We start from the raw sequence: 26,884 nt of genomic DNA on the forward strand, positions 1-26,884 counted from the left end.
GCTAAAGCAATAGGTGAATTTATAAACAAGTTACCATCGTCCCAGTTGTGTTTTCTTTTTTGCAACAGGTTCATCTTATGAATCCTGACTACGTTCCCAAACCATGCTGTGCACCTACCAAACTAAATGCCATATCTGTTCTTTATTTTGATGATAATTCTAATGTAATCTTGAAGAAATACAGGAATATGGTAGTAAGAGCTTGTGGATGTCACTGACAGTCTTCGCACGGACTCTGTTTTTCTACCATGAACTTCCATCCTACCTTTCATACTTTCATGAACTACCTGACCTTGGAGGAAAAAAAAAAAAAATTGATGAACCTTTCAGAACACCATGTATGTGCCTTGGGCAAGGAAAGGGGTGTGGGGACCACATGCTTGGGGGCGTGAGCAAACTGCTGGACTTCTTCCACTGACCTTATGCCATGGTGGCCACTCAGCTCTGCAGAGGCAGGGCACACAAAGCAGCAATATGCCCACACATGCTTGATTTGGCTGGGATGGTCTTAATCTCACATAGCAGCTTGGCCTTAGCTGTTGCTTGGATGTATGCTGCAGTTTTACCAGATGGACATCCAACACCCAGACCAGGTGAGTTTTTTGTGAGGGAGAAGGCAAGGGGAGAAATAGGGAAGCTAGAGTAAAGAAAGCAGTGTTAGTACTTCAGACTTCAAGCATACATCTTGTACAAGAAAATATAAAATTCCTAAGGTTAGGAATTGTCCTTTGTATAGAAGGATCTACACCTAGGCTGTTAGTCTCCTTCTGAAATACGTCATGACAGGAAGAATCTTAAATTGTGCCAAAGCAAATATTTCAGTTCTCTTTTTCCCCAGTTTAAGTCTGATCCTGCAAGTACTGGATGGTTTGCACCCCACGTTAGAAAGACGAGTGTGAACACAGACCCTGGCTGCTCTTTCCCATTCACTGTTGACTGAGCAATAGAACTTTATACACTTGTTCTTATGCAACTTCCTTCCACTCCCCATGTGGAGCTGCTTCATCTACGGCCACTTGCCCAGGAAGGAAGTCAGGACACTTCTACAGCTGTAATTCAGACATAAAAGTTTAGGGGACATTCATTCTCTAACTGGACAATTTATTTGCAGGAAGACGGAATGTCAACAACACATACAAGCATTTGGCCAACCTTTCACCTTCAATTCATGCAACTAACAAACTGGTATAAAGGATACATTTGCAGTGTAGCCACAGTTTGTCTAGCAGAAACTAACAGCAAATTGTTTTGATCAATATTAAACTTGTATCAAATGCACTTACCTCTAATTCTTGCATTTAAAAGGCTTCTTGTAAATACAAGCTATAATTTATTGCACTTGTCACTGTATATTCATTGTGCTGTTTCATTTATAGAAAGACTGCTTTTTTAAAAAGTTTTTATTTAGAAAAATCTCAGTGTAAACAATTGTACCACTTTGATTTTGTACAAGAAACTCGTGAGATTGTGCTTCACTAGAAAGTTGTTAAAAACATGATAATAAAGGCTTCCTTTAAGGCAGAAGTATATACAATGATAAAATACATCTGCCAGTACAACACTTAACTCTCACTGTGGCTTTTTCACCCTTACGCATGTTAAGATTGAACAGAATCAAAAGTTCTGGACAGACAGTGAAGTACCAGGAGCAATTCACTCATTTAAAAGTTCGTTGCTGTTTTGCCTTTTTTTTTAAAAAAACCCAACCAAACAAAAAAACAACCCCGCAACCTGCTCCATATGATGGACAAAAATCAGCATCTTGACAGAAGTCAAATTAGCTTGCAGCCATCCTCATTCCATGAGTTTCTGGGCAGAATTCAGTCCTTGGTTTGCTGCTGTCATTGCATCGTGACAGTCTCTGCAGTGTAAATTCTTTGGCTTTCAATTATGTCTAACATGGAACATCTTATGCACCAAAGAACAGATCCGTATTATAATCCAAGGCACCATAGGGTGCGTGGTCCTAGCTTTCAAGCTTAGCAATGCTTACACTTGGAAAAAGGTTAAGGCTCAAGAGTGGGGAACTATTTGACACTACTACAGAACAGCTGAATAATAAAAAAAATTAAGCATCGTACTGCTTGTTGTTCTCCAAGTACTCTAAGGAACAGGTCAGCACAAAGTCTGGATTCAGGCAAGGGTAGGAAACGCATGTCATCAGCTCTGAAATTTAACTGATTGTTTAATATTAACAGAGCAGTTATAATAGTGCCTGTTCAGTGTGGCTCTATCGAAGTAGAGCACAGTTACCCCTTTGGAGCCAGATGGAAGCAGCCTACGAAAATCCACCTGACACATGTACACTATGGCATTGGTAATGTTCAGGCACATGTTACAGTACCATCACTTTCATTATGGCTAGACCACCCATGCTGAAAGGATTAACAGGAGACAACCAGCTTGTGGTGGCCTGGTATCTTCCAAGGGGGTGTGGGGGTGTGTGTGTGTTTTCAGCCTCCCATGACTTTCCATTTCTTAACCAACAGCTCTATTAAGACAAATAGGATTTAAGTACAGTTGTAGAGGCAAAAGTGACTTGACAGAGGTGTAACTTTCCTCTTTCTAGCAACAGTGGGCAGTTTGTTAGGATTACTTTTTAAAAAAATTAACCTGAAGACAAAAATATTCTACTGTTGCCCTTAAGTCTGTTTTCTTAATGTATTTTAGTCTCAAAGGAAACCATTTACACTTCATTGTGGGAATGCAGAAACGCAGTAACACTACAAATGCTGAAAATATTCTCAATTTGCACAGTAACTACTTGTTAATGTTTTCCTTCACACACAGGGTAGCATGTCTTTAACACACACACATAGAGGGAAGATACCAATGTTTAGTACATTCAATTTCCTAAAAACAAACAAAAAAGATACCCACGCCCCCCTCCCACCCCTAAACACGCTATTTGAAAATTAACAATAATTGAAATCCCTCAGCTACTGTAAAAAGACAGCCAGGGCTGGAGCATCCAGACTTTTATTACAGTTCATCTCTTGCCTGACGCAAGACAAAGCTATGCAGTGATTCAAGGTCTCTTGTTCCATTGTGTTCACTGACTTTCTTTCCACCTCGGAAAAGCAGAAGTGTAGGATAACCACGTACCTTCAAAAGACACACAGACACAAAAAAGAGACTTGTTACTGATGTCCAAACTCACTGGTATCCTCCACTTGTGTTTCCCTGACTCTGAAAGCCGCCAACCTGCAATTTCTGAACATTTATAAGTGAGCAAGATGATACATGTTCCTTTAGGCTCTCAGAATGGCAGCTCTAGCTCTGTCTCTGTCTACCTACCAGCACCAAAAGACTTTTTTTGACTTGGAACTGAACTTTGCATTGGCTACCATAAGATTGCTCGGGTGCTTTCATAGATACAGGCTTCTTAAATTAGGAACTTAACTTTATCCAACAACGAGAACTGAGTTTGAACAAACAGTCCAGGAAAGAAATGGTGTCACCAGGTGGTGTTCTAAACTACCACTTTTTTTTTTTTTTTGGCTAATAGAGAACACAGCTGCACTGTCACCAGGCAGCCACAACGCAGCAGCTGGCTTGGCTGCACACTGGAGCCGCTAACATTTGGTACACAATACTATCCCGTTCATTTCAGATCTTTCACACTTACAGAAAATTTGTTGCAGACATTACGTTCCACAGTGCAGTCTACTTCTGCTATTTTGACATCAGTCAAACCTGGAAATTGCTCTTTGGCAAGGTTCTCCCAAGTTGGAGCCAAGTTCTTACAGTGACCACACCTAGAAACAAAAGAGAGATTTGTTTAGCAGATACACCTTCCAGTTTATCTCTACTGTCTTGCTGCAATAGCTTTAAATTTAACTAGCTGCCTTTCCTATCCCCCAGTGAATTGGCCCTCCAACTCCCTTGCACTATTATGTCAGTAAATGAGCTAAGAAAAGAGGTGAGTTTATGCGAGTTTAGCACTGAAGTAGTTTCTGGCCTTTGTTAGTCTCATCTGGAATGGTATTCTGGATGTCAGTGCATGCACATTTTACCCACAGAGGAACGTAAAGCCAAATAAAGGCAAACAGAGAATATTCAAATGAAAAAAAAAAGCCTAAAAAAAAAGAAAGCCTGCTTAGAAACAAGCATGTTCTAAGTAAGGTAGAGAATGTCTGTAGTACAAATCATGCTTTCAGGTAGCATATGCCAGTTACGCTAAAGTTACAGAGCTCAAATTTAATTATTTAAATGAGATTTCAATTTCCCTATTAAATTTCTTCCAGTTCCTAACAGCCTCCTCAACCAACGCAGCATTGCCCAATGCCGGAAACTCAATTTTAATAGAGGCATTTGTCATCACAGATTCTGTTTTTATGAAACACTCCAGCAGTTAAAAGCACTTTTTCGCTAAAGATACTTTCAAGTTTAACCCCTGCCACTATACTTTCAGTTGGATCTGCAATGGAATTGTTTGATCATCAATGAGCCTCAATTAGCAGATGGAAAATAAAATAAAATAAAAATATATCAAGCCTTATTCTGGTTTGCATTAAATAGAGAATCATTCCAGTTATACCATCAATAATACCAAAAAGCCTATTTTGGTTTTATTCCCTACAGTAACATGAGAATACGGTCCACACAGTACACGCACTGAAACACTGGTGTCAAGAGAGAAAATGATACAGTAACATGGCAGGAACTATAGTAAAGTACTAATTTTGTTTATACTTTGAACTTGGCTTGGCTTGGCCAAGTTCATAACCTGAACTTCTTGCTGCCTTCAAGAAGAACTCCCAAACCACTTCAGCCTTTAAAGCTGCATTGCTCATTTTATTCTAACCCAGCTGCACCTTAATTGGGTTATTAAAACAGCCCTGTAATTGCCTCAGGGCTGGATCAGGGCATTTACAAAAATAATGAAAGATGTCTCTGCAAAAGTTTTCTTAATACAAGCCAGTGTATATTTAAACCATCTTAATACACAGTGACAGTACAAAAGCATTTCTGACTATGCACAAAAACTACCAGAACAAGGTGGTTTTATGCTTACTATGCAAGTTAACTTTAATATTTATCCAAAACTAACTGAAAGACAGAAGTAGCAAGCAATAGAATAGTGTTTGCTACATAAGCTAATCCACTGGAAGAGAAAAAGGTCATTTATATGCAGATCTAAAACTAGGATACCAGCTACACAAATATAGGAAGTATTTTCCTAAATGGTGGCCTTCTGAACACTGCAGCCAGGGAGCACACGCTGGTTTAAGAATTAGATACTCTGCAGCCTAGGTCACCATTTCTCAGCCTGCCATCCACCACTGACTGTATTTGTGAAATCCAGCAGCACCCAGATGTTAAAATCTCTCGGTTCAGAAATCAGACTAGAATCTCCTTTGTGCACAGGCGTAAACTGAATTTACCAGCCAGTTCTGCTGGGGGTGTAGTAGCAGTAAAAGCACAGATTTAATCTCATTTCCTCACAGTGCGCAGAAAAGGTAAAGGGAGTGAAGGAAGAGCAGTAAACGTGAAGCAGGGGCAGTGGGGAGGTGTATGGGCAGGGTATTTAACACAGCGGTGGCAGACGCTTGGCCACATCCAAAAGCAGATCTTTCAGACATAAAAAAGCATAGAAGCGGCTCTCAAGGAGCAAACCGCACTGCGATAAAAAGGGTAACAACACTGGAAAAGACTGCATCATTGAGATTATGTAAAATGACACCTTCCCTGGTACTTCTTGCCCACAGTAAGAAACACATTCAAGCCCACTGTCAAAGTTAAGCTGCAGTAATTTTATACTCCTGAAGACATTCAAATATGGGTTGCATTTGCTTGTGTTGCTTTGCAATGGTGACCTTTAACCACCACAAAAAATCTTTTTTTTTTTTTTTTTATATTCTGTATTAATGGGATGGCTAATGTTGAAATCAGAGATGTGTTATCATTCACACAGTGAAGTACATCTTAATTTAATTTCTCCCCCAGCACTAGGCTTCCTTCTATTGGTTAAGAGACTGGGCAATGGATGAGAAAGATGGCATGCAATTTTCATTAAATTAACTCCAGGCACAAATAAGATTAATCTATAAACCAGAGAGAGAAACTTAAAACTTTATTTTTGTCTCAGAAAGGGAATAGTAAGAAAAGGGGGAAAATAATTTCTTCTATGAGTTTGTAATACCAAGGTCTTATCCCAGCTTGCGTCCCTGGTTCTGCTGGATACGTCAGTAATGGCAGGTGCCAGACAGGACTTTCCTCCCATCAGTGTTTTCCATTGGGTGTCTACGCCTACACTATCTGCATTGGACGTTACTACCTCGGGTCACTGTAAGAACATATTACATGGAATATGCTCTTAAGAACATCTCAAAACTGTCACTCGTGCAAATTAGACTTTTGTCAATTATTCGAACAGTAATAGGCAATTATCTGTAGCTCTAAAGTCTGTACCAGTTCTCAGGTGCTCAAATGAGGCTTCCAAGAGAGTCTGGCTGAAGCGGGAAAGGGCCCAAAGGCCAGCATGCTCTCCTTTCTCAACACTGGTGATAGGCTACCCTCAGCTTATCCTAAACAAGGGATAGGAGCATGCTAAGCCTGCAAGGAAAGATCACCCTCATTATTTCCCAGCGTTAACTGGAGGTGGATACAGTAAAGCTTCTCTGTCAGCCTTTCCACAGAAAGGGATCCCAAGAAAGCTAAAACAGTTTGAGCTTTTTTGCTCAACACACACATTCTTCAGTCAGTTCATGTTTTAGATCCAGACAACAAACACAGCCCTACACAAAACTCAAAGACCTACAGCAACTAATGTACTGACAGCACAGACCAGCAATGATCCCCAACAGCAACAGGTGTTGAAATCCTTACCATGGAGCGTAGAATTTAATGAAAGTGATCCCCCTAGCAATGGTTGCATCAAAGTCTTTTTCAGAGAGAGAGAGCACTGCAGACTGTTCAAAAAAAAAAAGAAAGAAGAGTGAAAATTTTTTGTATATATAGCATCAGCCACATAAGCTTTTAGCTACCTGAAAGGGAAACTCAAAGTGGTAAAGACAATATTATTAACAATATAAACAAGATTAGCGGCAGCACACCTCACTTTCACCCCTCAGCTGCTTTCCTCCCCTATGGAGATGTAGAAAGTGGTGTTTTTCACACAGAATCTCGTCCATGATGGGAAAAACAAAACCTCCTTTTTTCAGGGGATTTGCCTGTATCCAGATTTTTGTCATTGGATAAAATTCACCTTCATTTTAATACATTATCATGCAAATGTTTCAAAGAACAACCCTGAGAGTTGGCTTAAAGCCCGTATTGGCCCTCTGAGAGTTTAATGAGGTATTCAAGGCATACTTGACAGCTGTTCTCCCTCCCCTATATCCCTGTGTTGCAGACATAAAAAAACTGTTACTAGAAACACATATTTGCCTGTCAAGAGGACAGCACCACACTGCACTTGAACGGACGCCCAGAAGAATTTTTACTTCTGATAACATCAGGAGCAATGGCATGGGAAAAATGGGAGGACAGCACATTGCTTACAGACAAGTCTCCTATGAGAGTACAAAACCGTAAAAATCTTAATTTTTTTCTGTGAGACCCTTAAGGGTGGGAGGGACAGGAAATAAATAAATAAACCTCATGCCTATAAAAGTTTCAAATTCAAATGAAAGCTAAAGAATAACAAGAGTGCAATTGACAGTATCACCAATTGTACTTTAAACCCAGTAAGAGTTTTATGAAGAGAAGCCAAAAAGAAACTTGAAGCTATGAATTATCCAGTACCTTTAAATATTTCTGTATATAACTCTTATTCCATGAGATTAAGTTATTCCATTAAGTCTAAGTTTTACTGCCTCTAAAGAATTACTTAGAAATTATTCTCAATAAGTATTAAATAGTCACAAATAATTAAATGAAGGAAAAATTAGCAGTAAATATGTATTCTTCTATTCTGAATTTCCTAAATGGATATGAAAAACAGATGTTCCAAACATAATTTACAATCTAAGATACCAAATCTGAACACCCCATAAATAACATCTTCCAGTATCTGCACAGTAAAGTAAATTTTAAAGGTCTGTAGATTACTATCAGAACAGCAATGTGAATTACATAACCACAAATTAACTGATATCAGCTGAATTTTAGCTTCTTTAGTTTCTTAAGAAAAGACATCTTATGCAATCATATAATCTGAGCATCTTCTGGTCACTCTAATTTAATCCATCTGGAATTTTTTTTATTAATTTTAGCAATGTCTGGCAGGAGTGAAGTCTCACAGACACAAAAGTACAGATTCCATGAAAGGGCTGGCAAATACTTGGCCCATGTAAAACAAGAGAATCCACACAGGGGCTCCACAAATTTGGAGTCAGAACTCATTGCTTTTGCTGCCTGTGGTTCCAACTGTGGGTTGCTGATGGCAAACGCAGTCTGTTTACTGCCTGCATGGGCTAGCCCCCTCATTTCAAAATTCATCAAAACAAAAGCAGAACCAAGGTATCTAAAGATGAGCAGACCAAGAACTCGTGGCATCCAAAGCCGCGATGTAAAACTGCAAGGACAAGTTGAGTCCTACAGTGTGTCTACTATTATATGGCAAACCCACCCCCCCGCCAATCCTTTCCTGTTTGTATGTGTGCTGGTGTGTGCAAGGCATAAGTAGGAATTTGCATCACATGTGGTTTGTGTTATTTCTGTAAAAAGAGAAAGACAACTAATTACTTTCTGCATTGTACTAACACCAGCTTGTTAGGATCTTCCAATATGAGGTCAATTTAAAAAAAAAAAATTTGAGAGGCATGAAAGTTACAAATCTGTGTTGTCTATAGTGTTTGGTAAGCCACATTATGCAAGATGAGTAATGCTGCTGGAAAAGTCAACTGGGAAAGCTAATATTCTCCTGTGATAAGCTGAATATAAACTGTATTTATATTACTTATATTGATGCTTTTTAATTATGCAAGTTAATTCCACATCACAAGGAAGTGTAAATCACCATCTCTTGTTTTCTAGGCAGAAGTATTTTTGCCACATTTCATGAAAAAGTATGCTTGAAAACCATCCCTAATTTCTCAGCCTCACCAGTTTTACACTCATGGTAGCTCCCACAACCAGAATTAGATTTAGCCTCAAACCCATTTAGAACAGTCTTTATGATCTTTGCTTGTTTGTTGTTTCTGCAGATAAAAGTATAGGATCCTGGCTCTTTTTAGGGACTTAACAGCATGCACCATCCTCCTGGGTTCAAGTGAGTATCTCGCAAGAAACAGTCATCCCCATAGCGATGAAATACGCTGTCACACAGACCAAGGTAGCAGCAATTCCACAGACAAAAATGATGACGTTTATGCTGCTCTGCCTGAACAACTATTGCAACCATAATAAAGGAAACAGATTTTTTTTCCTTCTCTGATTCATTAAGTTAATAAGAGTATTGCTAGGATTTATGTACTGGTTCCACTCATTAATTACTAAGAAAAAATAACCAGGAAAGTACTTGTTACAGTTTACACCTAGAAACTGTCAAGCTATCAGAGAAAGACAAATACGTGGAAGATTCATACAAGCTGCTGAAACAGTTTATATGCTTCTAACATCACTGCACAGTCCTGGAGAACTTACCTCAACACGAGTGGGTTCTGCGGGTGGCTGTGGGGCTTCAGTGGGTTCAGCTGCTGCTGGTGACTCTTTCCCAGAGCTCTGTAGTTGGAAATCTACATATTCCTTTAAGGAATCGAAGTCCCTCTTCCCTTTGTACTGGTCACTCTACAATTATCAAATAGTTTGTATAAGTGTGTATAAACAGTTAATCTAGCAAATAAATAATTACCAGAAAAAGGAAGACTGCTAAGTGCAGGCATATTCATAATAAATATTATTATTGAGTCATGTTAAACTTCTCCATAGCATTCCATTCACTCCACATCTTCAGGATTTGCCACAGATTCTTCTATCAAAAGGGAATAATCTAAACTTTCCTTGAAATGAATGGCATTTTAGAAATGGAGAACCAGATTTTAGATAATCTTCCACTCTGACCTTCACCTCTCACTCGAGTTACTATAAAGAGAGAGATCATCTCTTGGAGACATTACATATCCATTTTGGATAGAATTCTTGAGTTTCAGTCCCATGAGGTGTGGACTGCAAGATATATATCCTCTAAAAGATGAGGAATACTCTTTAAGAAACAATAAACAATCTTCCATATACTGGAATGGAGAACAGACATCTCTTCAACTATTTCCTGTATCTCTGGAACTCTTTATACATGTTTTCCTTCTTTTGTGCTTGATAACATTATTTGTAACTACAGCCACTCACCCACACTGGGTATAAATCATAAAGGAATTATCATAGAATAGTTTGGGTTGGAAGGGACCTTAAAGATCATCCAGTTCAAACCCCCTGCCATATGGGCAGGGCCACCTCTGACTAGATCAGGCTGCCCATGGCCCCATCCAACCTGGCCTTGAACACCTCCAGGGATGGGGCAGCCACAGCTTCCCTGGGCAACCTGTGCCAGTGCCTCACCAATCCCATAGTGAAGAAGCTCTTCCCTATGTCTAGTCTAAACCTTCCCCCCTCCAATTTAAAGCCATTGTCCCTTGTCCTATCACTACAAGACTTCGTAAAAAGTCCCTCCCCAGAAAATGGCCTCAAGCTCCAGGCTGAATAACTCCAACTCTCTCAGCCTGTCCTTGTATGGGAGGTGCTCCAGTCCTATGATCATCCTTGTAGCCCTCCTCTGGAAAATTACAATACAAGAAGCCTAAACTTGCTTGAATGTATTCGTTTCAGCAGGGCAGGATCGATGCCCATTCATTCCTCCAGGGTTTTCTGCTGTTTCTAACCAAGAGGGATGGTGTGACAAAGGGAATGATGGTACTACAGACAACAATGCTGGATGGCTGATGCAGTTCTCCTCCTCCCCTCTGCTTAACTCAACAGTATAATAGCAGCCAGAGAAATTTCCAGGAATTTCTGTGTCAGATTACTGGAAAGTTGTTGGGGTTGTTTTGTGGGGTTTTTTTAAAACATATTGTATCGGCCCACAAAGGAACGTACGATTCTGGTGGCAGTATGCCACCAGGGAATACTGCACTGCAAATGGAGAAACACCAGTTTGATGTCAACAGAAATATACTGTTCAGACTAATGGCCGAGATTCAGCTTTACCAAATACAATACTACTGGTCTGGCCTTTTTTCTTTCACTGCACTCTTGAATCAAGTAATTCCAAGCAACTCAAACTTCAATAATTGCAAAGGGTCAAAAAAGACCCTGACCTGGCTTGCTGAGAAAAAAACAGAGCTAACTCTTCTAGATCAAGATAGTATGGTTCTGGCAAAATACCTTGCCATCTCTAGCTATCTGAAAAATACAAACAAAACAGGTGGAAAAGCATTCTTGAGAAATAGCAGAACACATCCCATTCTTCAGACTCGTGTCATACAGAGACAAAAGTTTAGTTTACTGAAAACACCTTTAACTTAGACATGCCACTATGTTTGATCTGAGCACTCCCTCAGCTTCCAATTCTGCTTCTGACATGCGCCAGGCACCTCTGCTCAAGCAGTTGCAAGGCTGTGTATTTTCTGTGTGAATCAGGTTGGGATTAAAAAAAATCCAGGTGCTGCTTCATTTAAATTCCCTGGAGTGTCTTATCTCATAGGGGTCCTTGTCCCAAACCTCACGTGCACTGGTATGCATTTATGGCCACTTACTCTTTAGAGTGCCAGAAAATTGCCTGTGTCTCACCAGTGTCTTTTTCCTCCTCTTCAGTTAAAAGTAGAGCTGCACAGAAGCATTCCTATACTGAAATATGCTAATCATAAAGCAATTCTAGATCATAAAACCCATGCCAGTGCCTCACCAATCTCATCATGAAGAAATTCCTCCTTACGTCTAGCCTAAATCTGCCCCTCTCCAGTGTATAGCTGTTGCCCCTAGTCCTACCATTCCATGCCTTTGTAAACAGACCCTTTCCCAGCTTTCTTCTAGCCCCTTTCAGGTACCGGAAGGTCGCTACCAGGTCTCCCTGGAGCCTTCTCTTCTCTAGGCTGAACAACCCCAACTATCTTAGTCTGTCCAGGTATGGGAGGTGTTTATTCTCTGAATTGCTGCAAGGGAAAAATGTCAACTGGGACCACAGGACTCTCACTCACAGTGTCATGTGAAGTGTTCAGATTTATAAAAAAGAAAATTTGTATTACTCAGCCGACAGGCACCAGTCTGAGTTAAGAACCTTCTGATATGCACTGTGAAAACTGTATACTTATTATTTCTATTTTTTCTTTTCTTTTCTATTTCTATTCTTTTTTTCTTTTCTATTATTTCTTTTCTTTATTATTTCTATTATTTCTATGGTTTTGTGTTCCATAGGAGGTAAGGTATTAAGATAAAGTAAACCTAGAATTCTTTCATGTAATAGCATAATGGGAGATACTGCTTGCACATTTATGAACATCATACCACTTATTTGCAGAGCACAAAGAGCCAAAAACTAACTTTTATCTATGGGCAAATTGTATCTTTTCCAGTACCTGACTGAACACCCAACAACTTTTCTCTCACAAGCAGACTTCTATATATGCCCATTTGATCTTTCTTCCCCAGGATGCAATAAAGGTCCAAGTACTGTTTAGAAAAAAATCTTTTTCTGAGATTGCAGACTCACCTTTTCACCATTCCTAAACCAAAGGAGTGTGGGGTAGCCACGAACTTGAGTTTCAGAGCAGACTTCATAATGCTGGGTACAGTCAACCTACATTTTGAAGAAAAAAATATAAACCACTCAGTACATAAAATAAACATACAATAAGCATCATAGCCTCCCTTTTGTATAAAATCTCAGAAACATACAGGAACAAGCAATACATGGCTTGGCAAAACTCAGTCCCAAGTACTGTCTTGAGAAAGATGATGTCTGCCAGCCAAACAGTGGTTTGGTTGTATAATTGAGAGGCTTTTGGGTTTTTTTAGGAGGGATCAGGGAGGGAGGTATGGATAGAAGTAGTAACAGCGACAAAGAACAATGAAGACTTAATTAAATATTCAAACTAAAAACTACTTGGTATTCTTAGTGAATATAATCACTGCACGGACAATATGACACAAAATGCTAATGTGAGAGAGAGCTTTACAGTGAAGATATATTGGCTCATTCATTTTTTAAAAGACTACTCTTTAAAGGCTTCAGAAGACATGTCAACAGCTAGCAAGTTAACTTTACTCCAAGGGAAGTTCCGAGAGCACAGCAACATTCAATTCTAACACATCATAAACCAGTCTGTTAAGTTATCAGTTCTTTTTTCTGTTCCAAGAAAGATTATAAACTAACAACTTCAGCACTGGACCCTTTGCTCAACAGAGCACTGGGATTTTGAATTTTACATTAAAAAAACTGTGCTGCAAATCACTGAAGATCAACTCTAAAGATTAACCAGCATCCTGTCTGAAGGTATCATTGCTGTTAAGACACTATTCCCTCACATTACATTAAGGTCATGGTCCAGCCTTCTTAGAAACAGTTGTGTTTCCTGTTTACTTACAGACTTACAATTAGCCAAGACAGCTTAAAATAGTTTCACAAGGTATACAGTTACACAAAATTGACTAGGAATCTAGACAAATCTAAGTGGCGACAATCAGTAATAGTAACTGCAAACAGAACAGACAACTGAATATAACAGAAACTTTGGACACTTTTTGTGTATTTTTTACTAAGTATCAGAGAATGGTAACTTCCAGAAGATACTTAAGCTATGCAAGGATTTTATAAGACATCAAGCAAGGTTCACAAAGTATATCAGCAGATGCAACATTTGGTATGGATAGCATCTTAGGAGCAATAGCCTCTGATATTTTATTCTCAGAGGGAATCTAATTTTATATCCACCAGATCTCAAAATTTTATTTTTAAATACATGTATATGCATGTGTGTGTGCGCATGTGTCTTTCTCTAAAGTTCAACTATGCTGATCTGCTTTGTACATCTACAGCATACCTGATTTACCAAATTTTCAAAAGCATTAAAAATAAAAATAATTACAAAAAAAAGGCAAGCTCATCCCCCCTAGCAACAGCTGAAAGTGCTATGAGGGCAGAGGTAGGGGAGATAGCTGGGTTTTTATCCCTCTGCAGGACTGACAACACTGCTGACTGTTACACAGTCTTTCAGATCAGTCAAACCACTCTGACAGCTTAAGGACATGGAAGCTGGGCCCAATCAGTTTTCCACCACTGGAAAATACAGAGGGATTCACATCATGAGCCACCCGGACTTAGGTATGGGTCAGCAAATAAAGCCAGTAACTGCAATTGCCAGACCACCTCCATACCTCTGCAGAGAAGTCACTCCACGTACAAGTAACAAGCTCCCATGGTAAATACACCACAGAACCTGGTTATCAACCCTAAGGGAAATAGTAAAGCAGGACAAGATATCAGTTTTTAAGGTGGAAGACCCCCTGAAACCTTTAATAAGTTCTATGGGGTAGAAAAAACCCCAACCAATAAATAATTCACCATAAGGAGTCCTGTAGGTCTAAAGTTTGCTAAGGAATTCAATGTTATTAAGACCAGATTAGAAGTCGCTTTCCCACTCAAAATAAATACTGAAGTCTATCAAGTTCTGACAAAGGGGAAACAATAAAAAAAAAACAAAATATCATCCCCTGCAGTTAAGTATTAGACATATTCCCAGCTGTCTCTGAAACACAGGGAGCTAGCTGTGTTTTAACAAGTCCTTGCTTAAAATGAGAGAGTCCTGTCAACTGTAGATGTGTGAAAAAAAGACATAACCATCCCAAAATTAAAATAGAAACTATGAGTATAAAAGCACTTAGGAGGTGACAAACATAACAATTGTTATTTGCAAATCACAGCACAACCCCCATGATACATGGCTGAAACATTCAATCTCACAAAACACATTTTCACACTAAAAGCACTTTGCCTACCTTGCCAATCTTGACAGTTTCTGAATGCTCAAAGGCTTGAGCCAGCTGTTCCCAGGTTGGGGCCAAAGCCTTGCAATGACCACACCAAGGGGCAAAGAATTTGATAAAGTGATTACCTTTTAAGTCAAAGGAAAAAAAAAAAAAGAAAAATATTTAACTCATTTGGGATCAATTTGGCTGCAATTAAAGACTAAGTATTAATCTCAAACTGCAAATTTATCATGGTATTTCCTGAGTTAAAGATAGGAAACACTATGAGTCAAAGGCCAGGACAGAATACTTTGGCAGTTAGGTTTTTAATACTGTATGCAGTCCCGCAGTGTTGCCAGTTTCCCTGAAAATCCAAATAGCTTCATAACTTCAAGCCAAAAAAAGAAATATTAAACCTGGTATTTTTAATCTAACCACTTGCTGCAACGTATAATCCTACCATGCCAATCACTTGGCCTCTTGCAGAGTACAACGAACCACCAAGGAATATGTATTTATTACAGTATAAATGAGAGTATTAGACTTCAGCTTAAACATTTCTTAGGGAACGCCAATGCATTAGGTCTGTGAACTAACTAAATAATCTTGTTCAGCTTTCCATTCTCTTTTTTTCTGCCCTGCTCTTTGTATTTTCATGTCGATTATTCAGAAATCACTGCTTTTAGTAAATTTTTGTAGTGTTTTATAGAGGACAGTATCTGCTCTATCTCCTAATGATGTTTAGTTTACAAGTATAATCTTAATTGCAGAATTATGTAATTTCCTTCAATTAAGATTACTACTAATTTGAGGCAAGGTTCTACTAATAAGGAATAAAAAATAATTTATTTAAAATAAGGAAAAAAATAAATCAAATTAATTTGAAGGAAATGGCAGCAGCTGGAGAAAAGCTCTTTTTAACAGAATTATTCATAATCTTTTGAAGACTGCTTTGGGCCTAATATTACTAGAATTCATTTCTAGTTTGAGGGCTTGTTCACAAAAGGAGGTCAGAGGAAAGACATTGCAAAATAACTAGGAAATGTTAACTGCAGTAGCAGTGTACTCTGACTTGCCTGGTCTGCACATGGAAGATTTTCAAACTGATTGACACGCTTTGCTTTGTCCAAGTAAAATTTCTCAACAATTAATAAGAACATCTGGTCAAAATCAGCTATTCTATACCACATGCTCTGATATACCCTCCTCCTCAACAGAAAAAAAAATTATAATTCTTTTTGCCCAAGAGCACCAAAAAGGTAAAGGGAGATTTTTTAAGAACAAAAGTCAACCTTCCAGCTGGAAATGCTAAGCCTCCTGCTAAATTTAAGCATTTAACTTCTTGTAACTGAAGTCAAGAGAGGACAACAGTTTTTACAAATTGTCATAAACCGGCTCAACCATCAGATGTGACCATGAGAATATCTCCTCTATGAACACCAATGAATAAATAATAAAAATATTACACTAACAGCATTACAACATTTACACATACACTAAACTTAAATATCTCCTCAGACTGTAAAGCTGTTTAATACTTAGGAATCCTCTGATGGCTTAGAGAAGAATCCACAAAGAATGTTGATGTAATTCTGTGCTAAGACACGCAGGCTGCAAAATTTAAGTTAGCTGCACAAAATGCTCTTCTACACTTGAAGATATTTCAAATCAGTTCATGTCTACCTTAAGAAGCTCTAGTATCTACCTCACTGGTGGCGTCACGTGGGAATGGATAGTTAATGTAATCCAGCCTTTGTTTCTGGGAAAACAGGTAGAGATGGCAGGATCATCTGTTGTTACGGCAGCCCAAAGTTTGTATTGTAAGATTATACTCATTCTCTAAAAAATCCACTATGTGGGGGGTGAGATTCCCTATGGTAGGCATCACTCCTGGCATTAATTTTAAAGCTTCCAAACAAAATATTTTTAAAAATGGTTGAACAGGTGAAGTGTTTGCACACACTAAATTCTGGAGGAAGGAAGCTAAACAACATCAAATAAGGGGGCCAGACTGAAGTGGGATGTAGGCAGTAGGGAGGAAGTGAGTGGATTATATTTATCCAGAACAGCAGCCTGGGAGTAAGAACAAGCCCAGACCTAGGGAAAGAAGAAACAGGAACTGCAAAAACAAAAAGTGAGTGGCAAAGCTATGACTGAGCAAGGAACTAAGGGAAGGAGACAATTTAGTTACACAAGCCCCACTACCTTCTTCCATGTGATTAGGGGCCTTAATTTTATTGCCTTCTGAGCATAGTGCCGTTCTTAATCTTTTTCATGGTATGTAACGTAATTAAACTACTGCATTTTTATACAGCCTGTATTTTCATCCTCTTTCACTAGATATTACTGGAAAATAAAAGTGGGAAGGAGGTACTAACTAACAATTGTGTTGCAGATTTCCCTCTACAGATGTCTCTGTATGCCAAGTATCTCTTGCTTATGAAAAAAAAAACAACAGTTACCCTTTGCTATGTGCATCTTGAAATTGTCTGCTGAGAGTTCATACATTCCTTGCTTAGGTTCGGGGGCTTTTGGTGGTTCCACATTTGATTCTGTAACCTATTAATGAGAAAAAGTAACTTTTATTTGTCTTGTACAGTGAATACACAATATTTCATGCCTGTATACCACCATTCTGTGGCAAACCCTCTACTCTGAAATTTTAAATTCCTAAAGCAATGTCCTTATTTAGCTTGATTTAGGTATATAATATTTTCAAACAAAAAACAACTACCTGAAAGCAAAACATGAAAAAGACTACCAAGAAAGGAGCTATCATAGTCATCGGAATAACAAGAGTTATTGCTGTCATACAGTCACAGAGCACAGTAATTGCCATGGCATTCATCACATCACCATATAGCATTACACTTGAGATTATGTAACAGCTCCTCCATAGCATCACCCATCCACCACATCTGCCATCACACCAGTTTCAGTGGTCTTAGGGATATTTAAAAACAGCTAGTGAAAAAGCTATTTTCTGCTCCCCTAAGGCCAGAAGGCAGTACATAAAGTTCCCTGAAGACAGCAACGATGTGGAAAAAGCAAACACTTCATAGGTATAACTTGCAGCAAACCCACTGGCACTTGAGCAAAAGCAAGTGACTACCTTCTAGATACTAGGGTCAGAGCTTTTTAAGAACCTCAAAGTACATTTCTTAAAATAGCTTAGCATTTAATATTTAAGTATTAAAAATAGCACGCTTGTGGTAAATATAATCATGTTCTAACTGTGATTCTGCAATCGCTAAAGATTTATCTTGATTAGAAACGGCAATCACAAATTCACTTTTAGGCAAGGCTTGGTTACTATTTGCAAGTGCTACCCCTAAAATCAAGAGGCTTCCTAGAGATGGTATTAGCTTAATTTACCTGATTATTTAAAACCCTTTCTTTAGGCTACAACACTATCAGATAATAACTGAGCTAATGATAGCATCCATGTTTTAAGAAGTAATTAAGTTCAACACAAATGCAATTTATAATGTATTAGAGATAAATTGCTTTGCTCATCCTAGAAATGTGGCCTAGAGGTGTGAACTGAATTGACTTGTATTTTAAAATGTCAAAATGCTAAACACTAAAAACTGCATTATGTACTCTAGTTTTGAATACAGGAAACAAACAAGAGGTCACAAGATGACAGTTTTAATTACTTCTCTGAGTTACGTGGACTTTTATTGTCAGGAACAGATTTCCTCCTGGAAGATGAAGCCTAACACATAGAAGTGATAGATAAAGAAGTCTGCAGAAGGGAGTATTTCCTTTCCTTGTTTCCTTTTCACTTACAGGTGGTTCCTCATTTAGTTTCTCCAACATCCACTTTTCCAGCGCCTGGAAGTCCCTGGGGCCTTGGTATTTCAGAGGTTCTTGTCCTGGTTTAAGCAGCTTTAGGCTAAAGGATCAAAACGTAGAAGAGAGTGAGGCAAAAATTTCCACACAGGAAACATTCTCTGAAAGCTAACACGCTTTGCTAATCCACAGCAATGCAGCTCCAGCAGCAGTAACAGCTCTCATTACTATTAACATCAGCATCAGGCATCTCCCTCAACTTAAAGGGTCATGGCTGAAACTTGGGACACTTTTTCATTGCCCTGTAAGCTTTTAGAGGAGATTTTAAAAATAGCAAAAAGAAATACCACATTAAAAATCAACATAGCCTAATACTATTGCTTTGATCAATAAGCAAGAGCAAGTAAAATACTGCAGAGTTCAGTTCTAAGGTTAATCATTCACTTTGCCTATGAATCCTATTCCCGTTTCTAAAAAAGCTTCAATTTTGTTTCATTCATCACTCTCCATCGTTGAAGGAAAAAACCCAATCCTTGTTTTCTCAGGAATTTCTTTTCCACATTTTGTTCCCTGACTGCTCTTGGAAGGTAGGACTTTAAACTTCTTAAAAACAGGCTGAAACAAGTCAATAGGTCAAGGAGATAAGCAATGGCTCGTAGGGATTCAAGATTTCATTTATATAAAACTTAAAAATTGCTATAAAAACTTTTCCCTAAACTACCTAAGGCTTGCGCTATTGAACATTTAATTAAAAAATGGAAATGTATCTGGTAAAGGGCCAATACTGACTTCTGACCTAGTCTTACTTTTTAAAGCAAATCACAGTTTCAGTTACTTCTGCCACCTAGTCCTCAGTTCCCCTTGCCAAGCTGTCATTTTGTAAGGCTTTTTCTTTTTCTTGTTTTTTTCTCTCTTCTTGTTCCAGTTGGAAAAAAAATGAACATATGAAAGTGTTGAAAAAACACTTAATGCAAATGCATCCAAAAGAGATAGGAGGTCCCACTGTCTTTTCTGTTTAAGGTACTCTTGAACATTCCTTGTGATGACAGAGAGTCAAATCTTTTTCTTTTTTTTTGGAGGGGGAGCAACTTTGCAATAAGAAGGAAAAAAACCAAAAATGAAACAGAATAACATCTAAAATAAACTTCAAAAGCATTGCCATGAGGTGTAACAAGAAAAAAAAATACACCGCAAAGAGCCATCTGCACCTTTATTTTCTTCAAATGAGGTACATTGCGTACAGTTCAATTGAGACAGTATTTGCAGCACCAAATAATCCTGAGACAACTGGGAACATCTCAGCCAATTTTACTCTCATGAGGATGGAAAGGGAATGCAGACTTTCCTTTGATAGGTGTTTGGAAAAGCAGCATAGGGAGCAGCACATCCTGGACGTGCAACAATCCCTCTGTCCCTGAGGAAGCTGTGAAATTTCCCTTGCTGGAGACTTTTAGAAACAAGCTACTTAAATACTGGCTCAGACAGGAAAAGAATTTACATGATGAATTCTCCTTCTTCTCTATATTTCAATAAGTAGCAGACGACTGCCTTATCATTTATACTTTTGAAGTAGACGAAAATTAACATCAATTATTCTTAGATATTTGATGACCTTAAAAACGAGGGAAGAGGGAGCAATTACATGTCCACTCATTTTTTTTCTTATCCAAAATCTCTGCCGCTCTTTTCTGTTTTACAGGGAACAGCAGAATATAATCTATTCAAATATGCAAAGACAACCAATGCCTACTGTGGGGGATATTAAAACAGAGTTGTAAAATCCATTGTTTCTTGGTATTTTTAGTGGAACTGTGCCACAAACTGCCCTTAAGGAAAATTCCTATTTCAACAAGGACTTTACTATTTATAACTCTCAACTTCTACTCAGACGCACACATATGCGTCAAAGTGAGTGCAGCCAGGAGCGTATGTCAAGTTCAGGCTGTTGCTGGGGTCAGCAGTAACACTAGACAAAGCGAGCAAACGAAGTAAACTGAAAAACACAGGCTGTGGAAGGGCTACAGATGATTACATTCTCCACTTATCCCTACTACGATGAGTAACTAGTAAAGCAGTAGAAATGACCCCATCCATTTTTGCAAGAAGCTTTAAAGAAGTCATGAGAAAAAAATCTCTTTGTTACTTTTCAGCAGCAAAAGAAAGAGAGCACATGTATCCAGCCCAAAAGCACTATCTAGGCTGATCTGTCATAGATGCTCTAGATCATGTTCCACTTACCAAAGCTGAGGTAGTAAGGCACACATCCTTTGTAACTGGGTAAGTCTAACAACTTTAAACTCCAAATTTTCCTACATTAATATAAGCAAAATTACATAGCAAAAGACTGCACAATATCACCACTGCTACGCTAAGTGATGCTATTAATTTATCATTTTATAAGCACCAAGTGCACTGAAAAATTTAAGAGCAGATAATCTATACATTCAGTCTGAATGCTACAATGTACTGACAAACTTGTGACAAGTTATTTTTAGAAGTACTGCTGCCAGAAACCAGCTCTGTGATGCATAACATGGCTGTATAGTGTACTGTTGCTTGAGAAAGAGGTACTCTCAGAGAAAAGAAAAGGACAATTCTGGACTTAATTTAAACACAGACATCTTCCAAGACACAAACCAGTTTCTTTAAAAAAAAAAAAAAAAAAAAAAGAGTAGTATGTATCACATGATATTTGGCAACAACGTAAAAAGGCTTAAAATGAACATATGAGGTCCAAAGGGCTAGAAAGAAACTTACCAAAAATATAACTTAGAAGTTAACTTCAACAAATTGGCAGAGGATCATGGAAAACTCAAAAAGAAAGAAATAGGAGCAGACAGCCTTTTATACTTACGTAGGGTATCCTCGGACGCCAAATTCAGAGCACAGTGGAGTATCTGTAGTACAATCCACTTTAACAACATAGACCTGTGGGTTTTCCATGTTGTTGTATTTATCTCCCAAATCATTCCAAGTTGGCTGCAGACGCTGACAATGTCCACACCTGTGACAGAAGGAACAAGATATTTACTTAATAGCTGCTTTAGAGGGAAATGAATCTATGGAAAAGTCATACACAGAATGGCCAGCGATTTTGATAAATTTAAAAACAGTTAAGCCTGCAATCTTCCATACTCAAGCACTATTACACTAAGCTGTTACACTGTTACAATCTCAATGTGAATACTATTAAGAATTGTAGGATACTGCTAACACCTTATAAAATAGTCAAGAGATGAGAACTTCTTGCTACTATCCTTTTACGTTACAAATACACTCCCTGAACTTAGTGACGCTATTAATAAAAGTGCTCTCAAGACTTCCAGCTTTCTAGAAAAATCTCGCGAGGCCTGTCTAGCTTTCTTTCCATTCTAACATTTCAAAATACAGTGTATTTTAGCAGCAGGTAAGGTGATACCGGTTTCTAGCCTTTTTGTAAGGCCACTTGTGCTTGTGTGCATCAGAATTGTAACACAAGACACTAAACACAGCAGGACTGATTTCTGAACAGCATTCCTCAAAATCCTCCCACACTTTCCTTTGCCCCAGCAGCACACCATCAACTAACTATACCTGCATACAGACAGAAAACTGGCCTCACAGAGTTGCTATAACACTAGCTCCCCAGAAGCAGAAAATGGCTATTATTCTTCTCATTGTTTTACTAGTCTTTCAACTCATTACAGCAATAACATACTACTGTAACTATGATACAAAATTTTAAGGAATGATTTTCATTTCTCCTTAATGTCTGGTTATGCCAACACTTCAAGGCATCTAAAAATACATAAATGGATTAACAGGAAACCTGGCAGTATGCAAGCTGTTACTGCCCTTGGCATGACCTGAACAGTCTACCTTCAAGAAACAATTAAAAGACCATTAGAACTTTGGAGAAAGTTGTTCCCATTTAAAGCAGTTTCACTTATATAACTGGTTTTGAGTCCACTTGTGGAAAAGCTGCATGGATTCACACTTTTCTGGGTATCCTGATACGATTAAGGCAAAAAACCCACCTTGATATTTAATATAAAAAACTAGGGGCAATGGCCACAAACTGGAGAGGGGCAGATTTAGACTAGACATAAAGGGGAATTTCTTCACCAAGAGAGTGGTGAGGCACTGGCACAGGTTGTTCAGGGAAGCTGTGGCTGCCCCATCCCTGGAGGTGTTCAAGGCCAGGCTGGATGGGGCCTTGGGCAGCCTGGTCTGGTGGGAGATGTCCCTGCCCGTCTCAGAGGGGTAGAACTGGATGATCTTTAAGGTCCCTTCCAACCAGAACTATTCTACAATTCCATGATTCTATAAAGAATGTCTTAATAAGGTCCTGTTACAGCGAGGCGCAGTGGGTCACACATACTCCCACTATGTGTGGGAATATGACCTCTCACATGATCTTATTCTGAACTGTCAAGTTGAAGGGATATGATGTGTTACTACTAAAATTAAGTATTCCTTAAATATTTAACTTCAGACTGAAGTCCCTCCACAGTCAACTCTTTCATGGAGCTGGAATTAAGAGAAGAATTTTGGACTCCCTGCTCTCTTCCCTCAGCAGCTGCAGGGGTTTTAAACACTGAATGAATGGCGTTAGAGAACAGAGCATGGAAAACCAGGTAAGGCAATCTCAAGTAATTAACCCACTGTTTTTTAAGCACAGAACAGAGCTGCCTTGTCCATATATAACAATGTGATCTCTGCTACACACAGAGTCTCCTCTCCCCTTCCTTCTTCAGATTAGATGAGTTAAAATTGAAAATAAAGCAGCAAAAATGCTCATATCCAAATCAGTAATCACAGAATCATAGAATCACTAGGTTGGAAAGGACCCACTGGAATCTCAGAGTCCAACCATTCCCATTAACTACTTAGTCCTGGTGTTCAAAAAAATTCAGTGTTACGCAGAAGGAAATACAAGACAAGACAGTCCCTAAAATACTTTTTCTGAAATTCACAAGCGGTAGCTGCAAAATATATAATCCCAGAAAAGTCAAAATTAAAGAGAGCAAGCCCATGCAACATCATACACCTTCCTGAGCACCACGTACCTCCACAGACTTTCACTGTTGCCACTCCGCATTACACCACTGGGGCTGGAAAAGCAGCCAGTTCCACCACTGGGGATGGTGGAACATCCTGGGTGTCAATAAGAAGCCTTGTTCTTCCTTCTCTACAGGAGTTAAGAAGGTGCAAGCATTCATAATCTCCATTTACAAACATTAATGAAGACCCGAAAGAGACCAACAAGGCTGCAAGAAAGATACACCCTTATGAACAAAAGCCCAAACCCCTGCTTCTCATACACCATTAACATCAGGCGGTATGGGTGAAAGCACATTATTTTTAAGAGTTTGCAGATAGGTTGCCCGTTTTGACTCGGAGCAACTGTGTGCCACAAGTGCCCATGCCTGAAGATCATTTTGCTGTGGCAAAATGTACTAGGTACACAGTACTAGGCTGTTCTACCTCACGCTGACAGGTCAGTGCTCCTCCTACAGTATCAGTGCTTCTCACGAGCAAAACTGAATGGTGCATTTCCTGGGCCGTGGCAAGAAGGGATGTAAAGGACCATGTATGTCAAAACTGCAGTTACTGATACTGCCTCCTGCAGCCAGTGAAGAACTGAAACACTTCTGGAGGCCACCAGCTGAGCTTGAACTCTGCAGCTAGCAAAGGCAGCTCCACAGCAAGATGAAGCACAAATCACTGCCCAATTAAAGAAGTTTGAGACCCTGAGATAGATAGGTGTACAGTACAAGCAGCACAGGACCAGTCTTGCTCCAGACAGAAGAATCCAGCCAGGGCAAAATCCAGCCAACAGTGTTCAATTCAACAGCAACAAACTCTGGTGATCAAGTCTGCTTCATCTCAGTGGACTTCCACAGACCACACATGTCAAAAAGGTTTGTAATGGTCAAAATAACACAATGAAACTGCTCACTTGAAATTCCTTCCAACTAAGGAACCAGGGGAGCCTAACTCCTCTGTAGATACACAACAGGCACAGTGAGCATCTTAAGAATATCCAGTGGCATGAAGACAGTAACCTGCTCATGATTCTGTCCCTTGTCAAGTGTAACTACCACAGGGGACAGCCTGATGATTGAACACCTTACACATCTCATGGAAAATGACTTGGAATGGTCTCTTTATAGAGTTTGTTCTGTTTAACTCAACACTTAACTAGCAGCATTGACAACACAAAATTAGCACGATACATAGCAATGTGAAAGGCAATCCCAGATGAGTTGTTTGCTGGGCTTCTCTCTTCTAAGGGGAGCAGCACCAAAACACATGCCTCTGTGAGAAGCATTAGGAGATGAGCACATTAACACCACCTAGGAATAGGGCAAGAGAGTCTAATACCGATGCCGGGGCTGTCAGTTTGCCACCTGACCCCACTGACGATAAAACGACTGCTGTGTATCAGCACCTCACTCAAACACCTGAATGTTCTCGTTGTCCTCTTCCCCCTGGACCCGAAACCTGGCCCAGTTGCTGCCTGTCAGGAGACAGGAGTCCGGATCAAGGGCCCTGAAGCTGAGACCAGAGATCTGGAGAAGTCTTTGCTTAGGGTGAAAAGAACATCTGGAGAAACTGCAGTAAGTCTGGGAAACAACACAGCTCCCTCGTACTCAATTTGGACAGAGATCCTCAGCTCTCCCCAGGCCACAGTGTGGTCCAAGTTTTAAAACACCAGTGCTCTCTTTGACGCACGCTGAGGATGTGCAGCATACACTGGGCTCTGCAACAGCCCATCTGGCACGGGTTCTCCTATGAAGACTGCACCAAGATAAAAGCTCATCTGGTGTTAGGGGTGCCAGTGGAACAGTCAGTTAGAGCCTGGATAGACACAGATATTATCACCTGGAAAGAGAACAGAGCAGAAGCACTCCTGCTCTGCATAGGCATTTCCAAGGCCTTGCAGCACTCCGGCACAGGTCTGTCACCAGCAAGTCAGGCATCCTCCAGTTTTGTGATCTTCAGAGAACAAAGGCAGCCATCTGCTCTTTCAAGATCTCACTTAACACTTTCTTATGGCACAAACAAGTCGATGCTAATAAAAAACGTAGTTCCTCAGTTTTGAAAGGAAATCCTTCTCTGCTGTTTTCAAAGAGCACCATAACACATGCCTAAATGGCACCACAAACCAATGGATGACTTGGGATCAAAACATAAAACTTCTGCGGACTGTTCCCCTGAATTTATTTTATCTAAATTTAAGACAGCTTGGAGAGCCAAAGAAAACCACCAAAACTCAAACCTGAACAACCAGTCTCAACACATGTAACTCCCAATAACCTCTACTGGATAGGCCAGATAAAAAAGGGCAGGGGAAGAGATGAAAGAAAAAAAAATAACGTGAAAAACTACTAGAGAGGCCCAGAGAGGGTATCTTCTCCCACGGCCAAGGTTGGGGGGATCTTCTCCCACGGCCAAGGTTGGGGGGGGATCTTCTCGCACGGCCAAGGTTGGGGGGGGATCTTCTCCCACGGCCAAGGTTGGGGGGGGGGGAATCTTCTCCCAAGGCCATGGAGGGGGGATATTCTCCCAAGGCCAAGGGGGGGGGATCTTCTCCCAAGGCCATGGGGGGGATCTTCTCCCAAGGCCAAGGGGGGGGGGATCTTCTCCCACGGCCAAGGGGGTCTCACCCACGGCCACCCGCCGCCTCGGGCACGCGCCAGGCGCGCGGCTCCCGCCGCCCCTTTATCTTTCAGTATCAGGACGGCGAAGAGCACACAACCCCGGCAGCGGAACTGCCTGCGAGCCCGGAGAGGGCGCGGGACGAGCGAGAGCCACCAGAACACCCCCCCTACTCCCCCACCCCAACACGCAGCATCAGCCCGGTCGCCACGTGGATGGAGGCCGGGCCGGGCCGGCTCCGCTCCCGGGCCCCGCCGGGGCTGAGGGCGGCGCTGCCCCCGGCGCCACGTCAGCGGGGAGGGTGGAGGAGTTGGGAGTTGGGGTTGGAGGGGGGAGAGGTTGCCGGTACCCACCAGGGCGCGAAGAACATGACGAAGTGCGGGGCGGCGGCGGCGCCGTGGCGCAGCATCTCGGCGCTGTACAGGTGCTGCCCGTGCGGGTCCGGGTCCGGCTCCGCCCGGCCGCCCAGCGCGGGGCCCAGCGCTGCCAGGCACAGCAGGCGCCACCAGCAGCCCCCCGCCGCCATCGCCGGGCGCTGACA

The 26,884-nt window shown here is 40.3% G+C and overlaps 2 protein-coding genes across 2 annotated transcripts in view; one reads left to right on the top strand and one right to left on the bottom strand.

Moving 5' to 3' along the window:
- BMP6 (bone morphogenetic protein 6) overlaps positions 1–1,103 on the top strand; it is a 97,221-nt gene extending 96,118 nt beyond the window's left edge. The window contains exon 7 of the mRNA XM_069853679.1: positions 69–1,103. Coding sequence (XP_069709780.1) covers positions 69–218 — 150 coding nt within the window. The 3' untranslated portion in view covers positions 219–1,103. The remainder of the gene's footprint in view (positions 1–68) is intronic.
- Positions 1,085–26,884, bottom strand: TXNDC5 (thioredoxin domain containing 5). The gene is made up of 10 exons (XM_069853680.1): positions 26,697–26,884; positions 21,554–21,703; positions 18,697–18,802; positions 17,367–17,463; positions 14,935–15,050; positions 12,650–12,736; positions 9,592–9,735; positions 6,832–6,914; positions 3,629–3,758; positions 1,085–3,105 (listed from the first exon to the last, which is right to left on the bottom strand). The coding sequence occupies exons 1-10, from the start codon at positions 26,867–26,869 to the stop codon at positions 2,983–2,985; spliced, it is 1,209 nt and encodes a 402-aa protein (XP_069709781.1). The 5' UTR covers positions 26,870–26,884; the 3' UTR covers positions 1,085–2,982.

This window comes from Phaenicophaeus curvirostris, chromosome 3, assembly GCF_032191515.1.
Source record: "Phaenicophaeus curvirostris isolate KB17595 chromosome 3, BPBGC_Pcur_1.0, whole genome shotgun sequence".
NCBI classification, from domain to species: Eukaryota; Metazoa; Chordata; class Aves; order Cuculiformes; family Cuculidae; genus Phaenicophaeus; species Phaenicophaeus curvirostris.

Coding starts and splice junctions, on each gene's coding strand:
- TXNDC5 (XM_069853680.1), bottom strand. CDS start 26,869: ATGGCGGCGGGGGGCTGCTGGTGGCGCCTGCTGTGCCTGGCAGCGCTG. Junction 15,051..17,366: donor CAAGATGCACATAGCAAAGG/GTAACTGTTGTT, acceptor TTGACTTAAAAG/GTAATCACTTTATCAAATTC. Junction 3,106..3,628: donor ATGTCTGCAACAAATTTTCT/GTAAGTGTGAAA, acceptor TGTCTTTTGAAG/GTACGTGGTTATCCTACACT.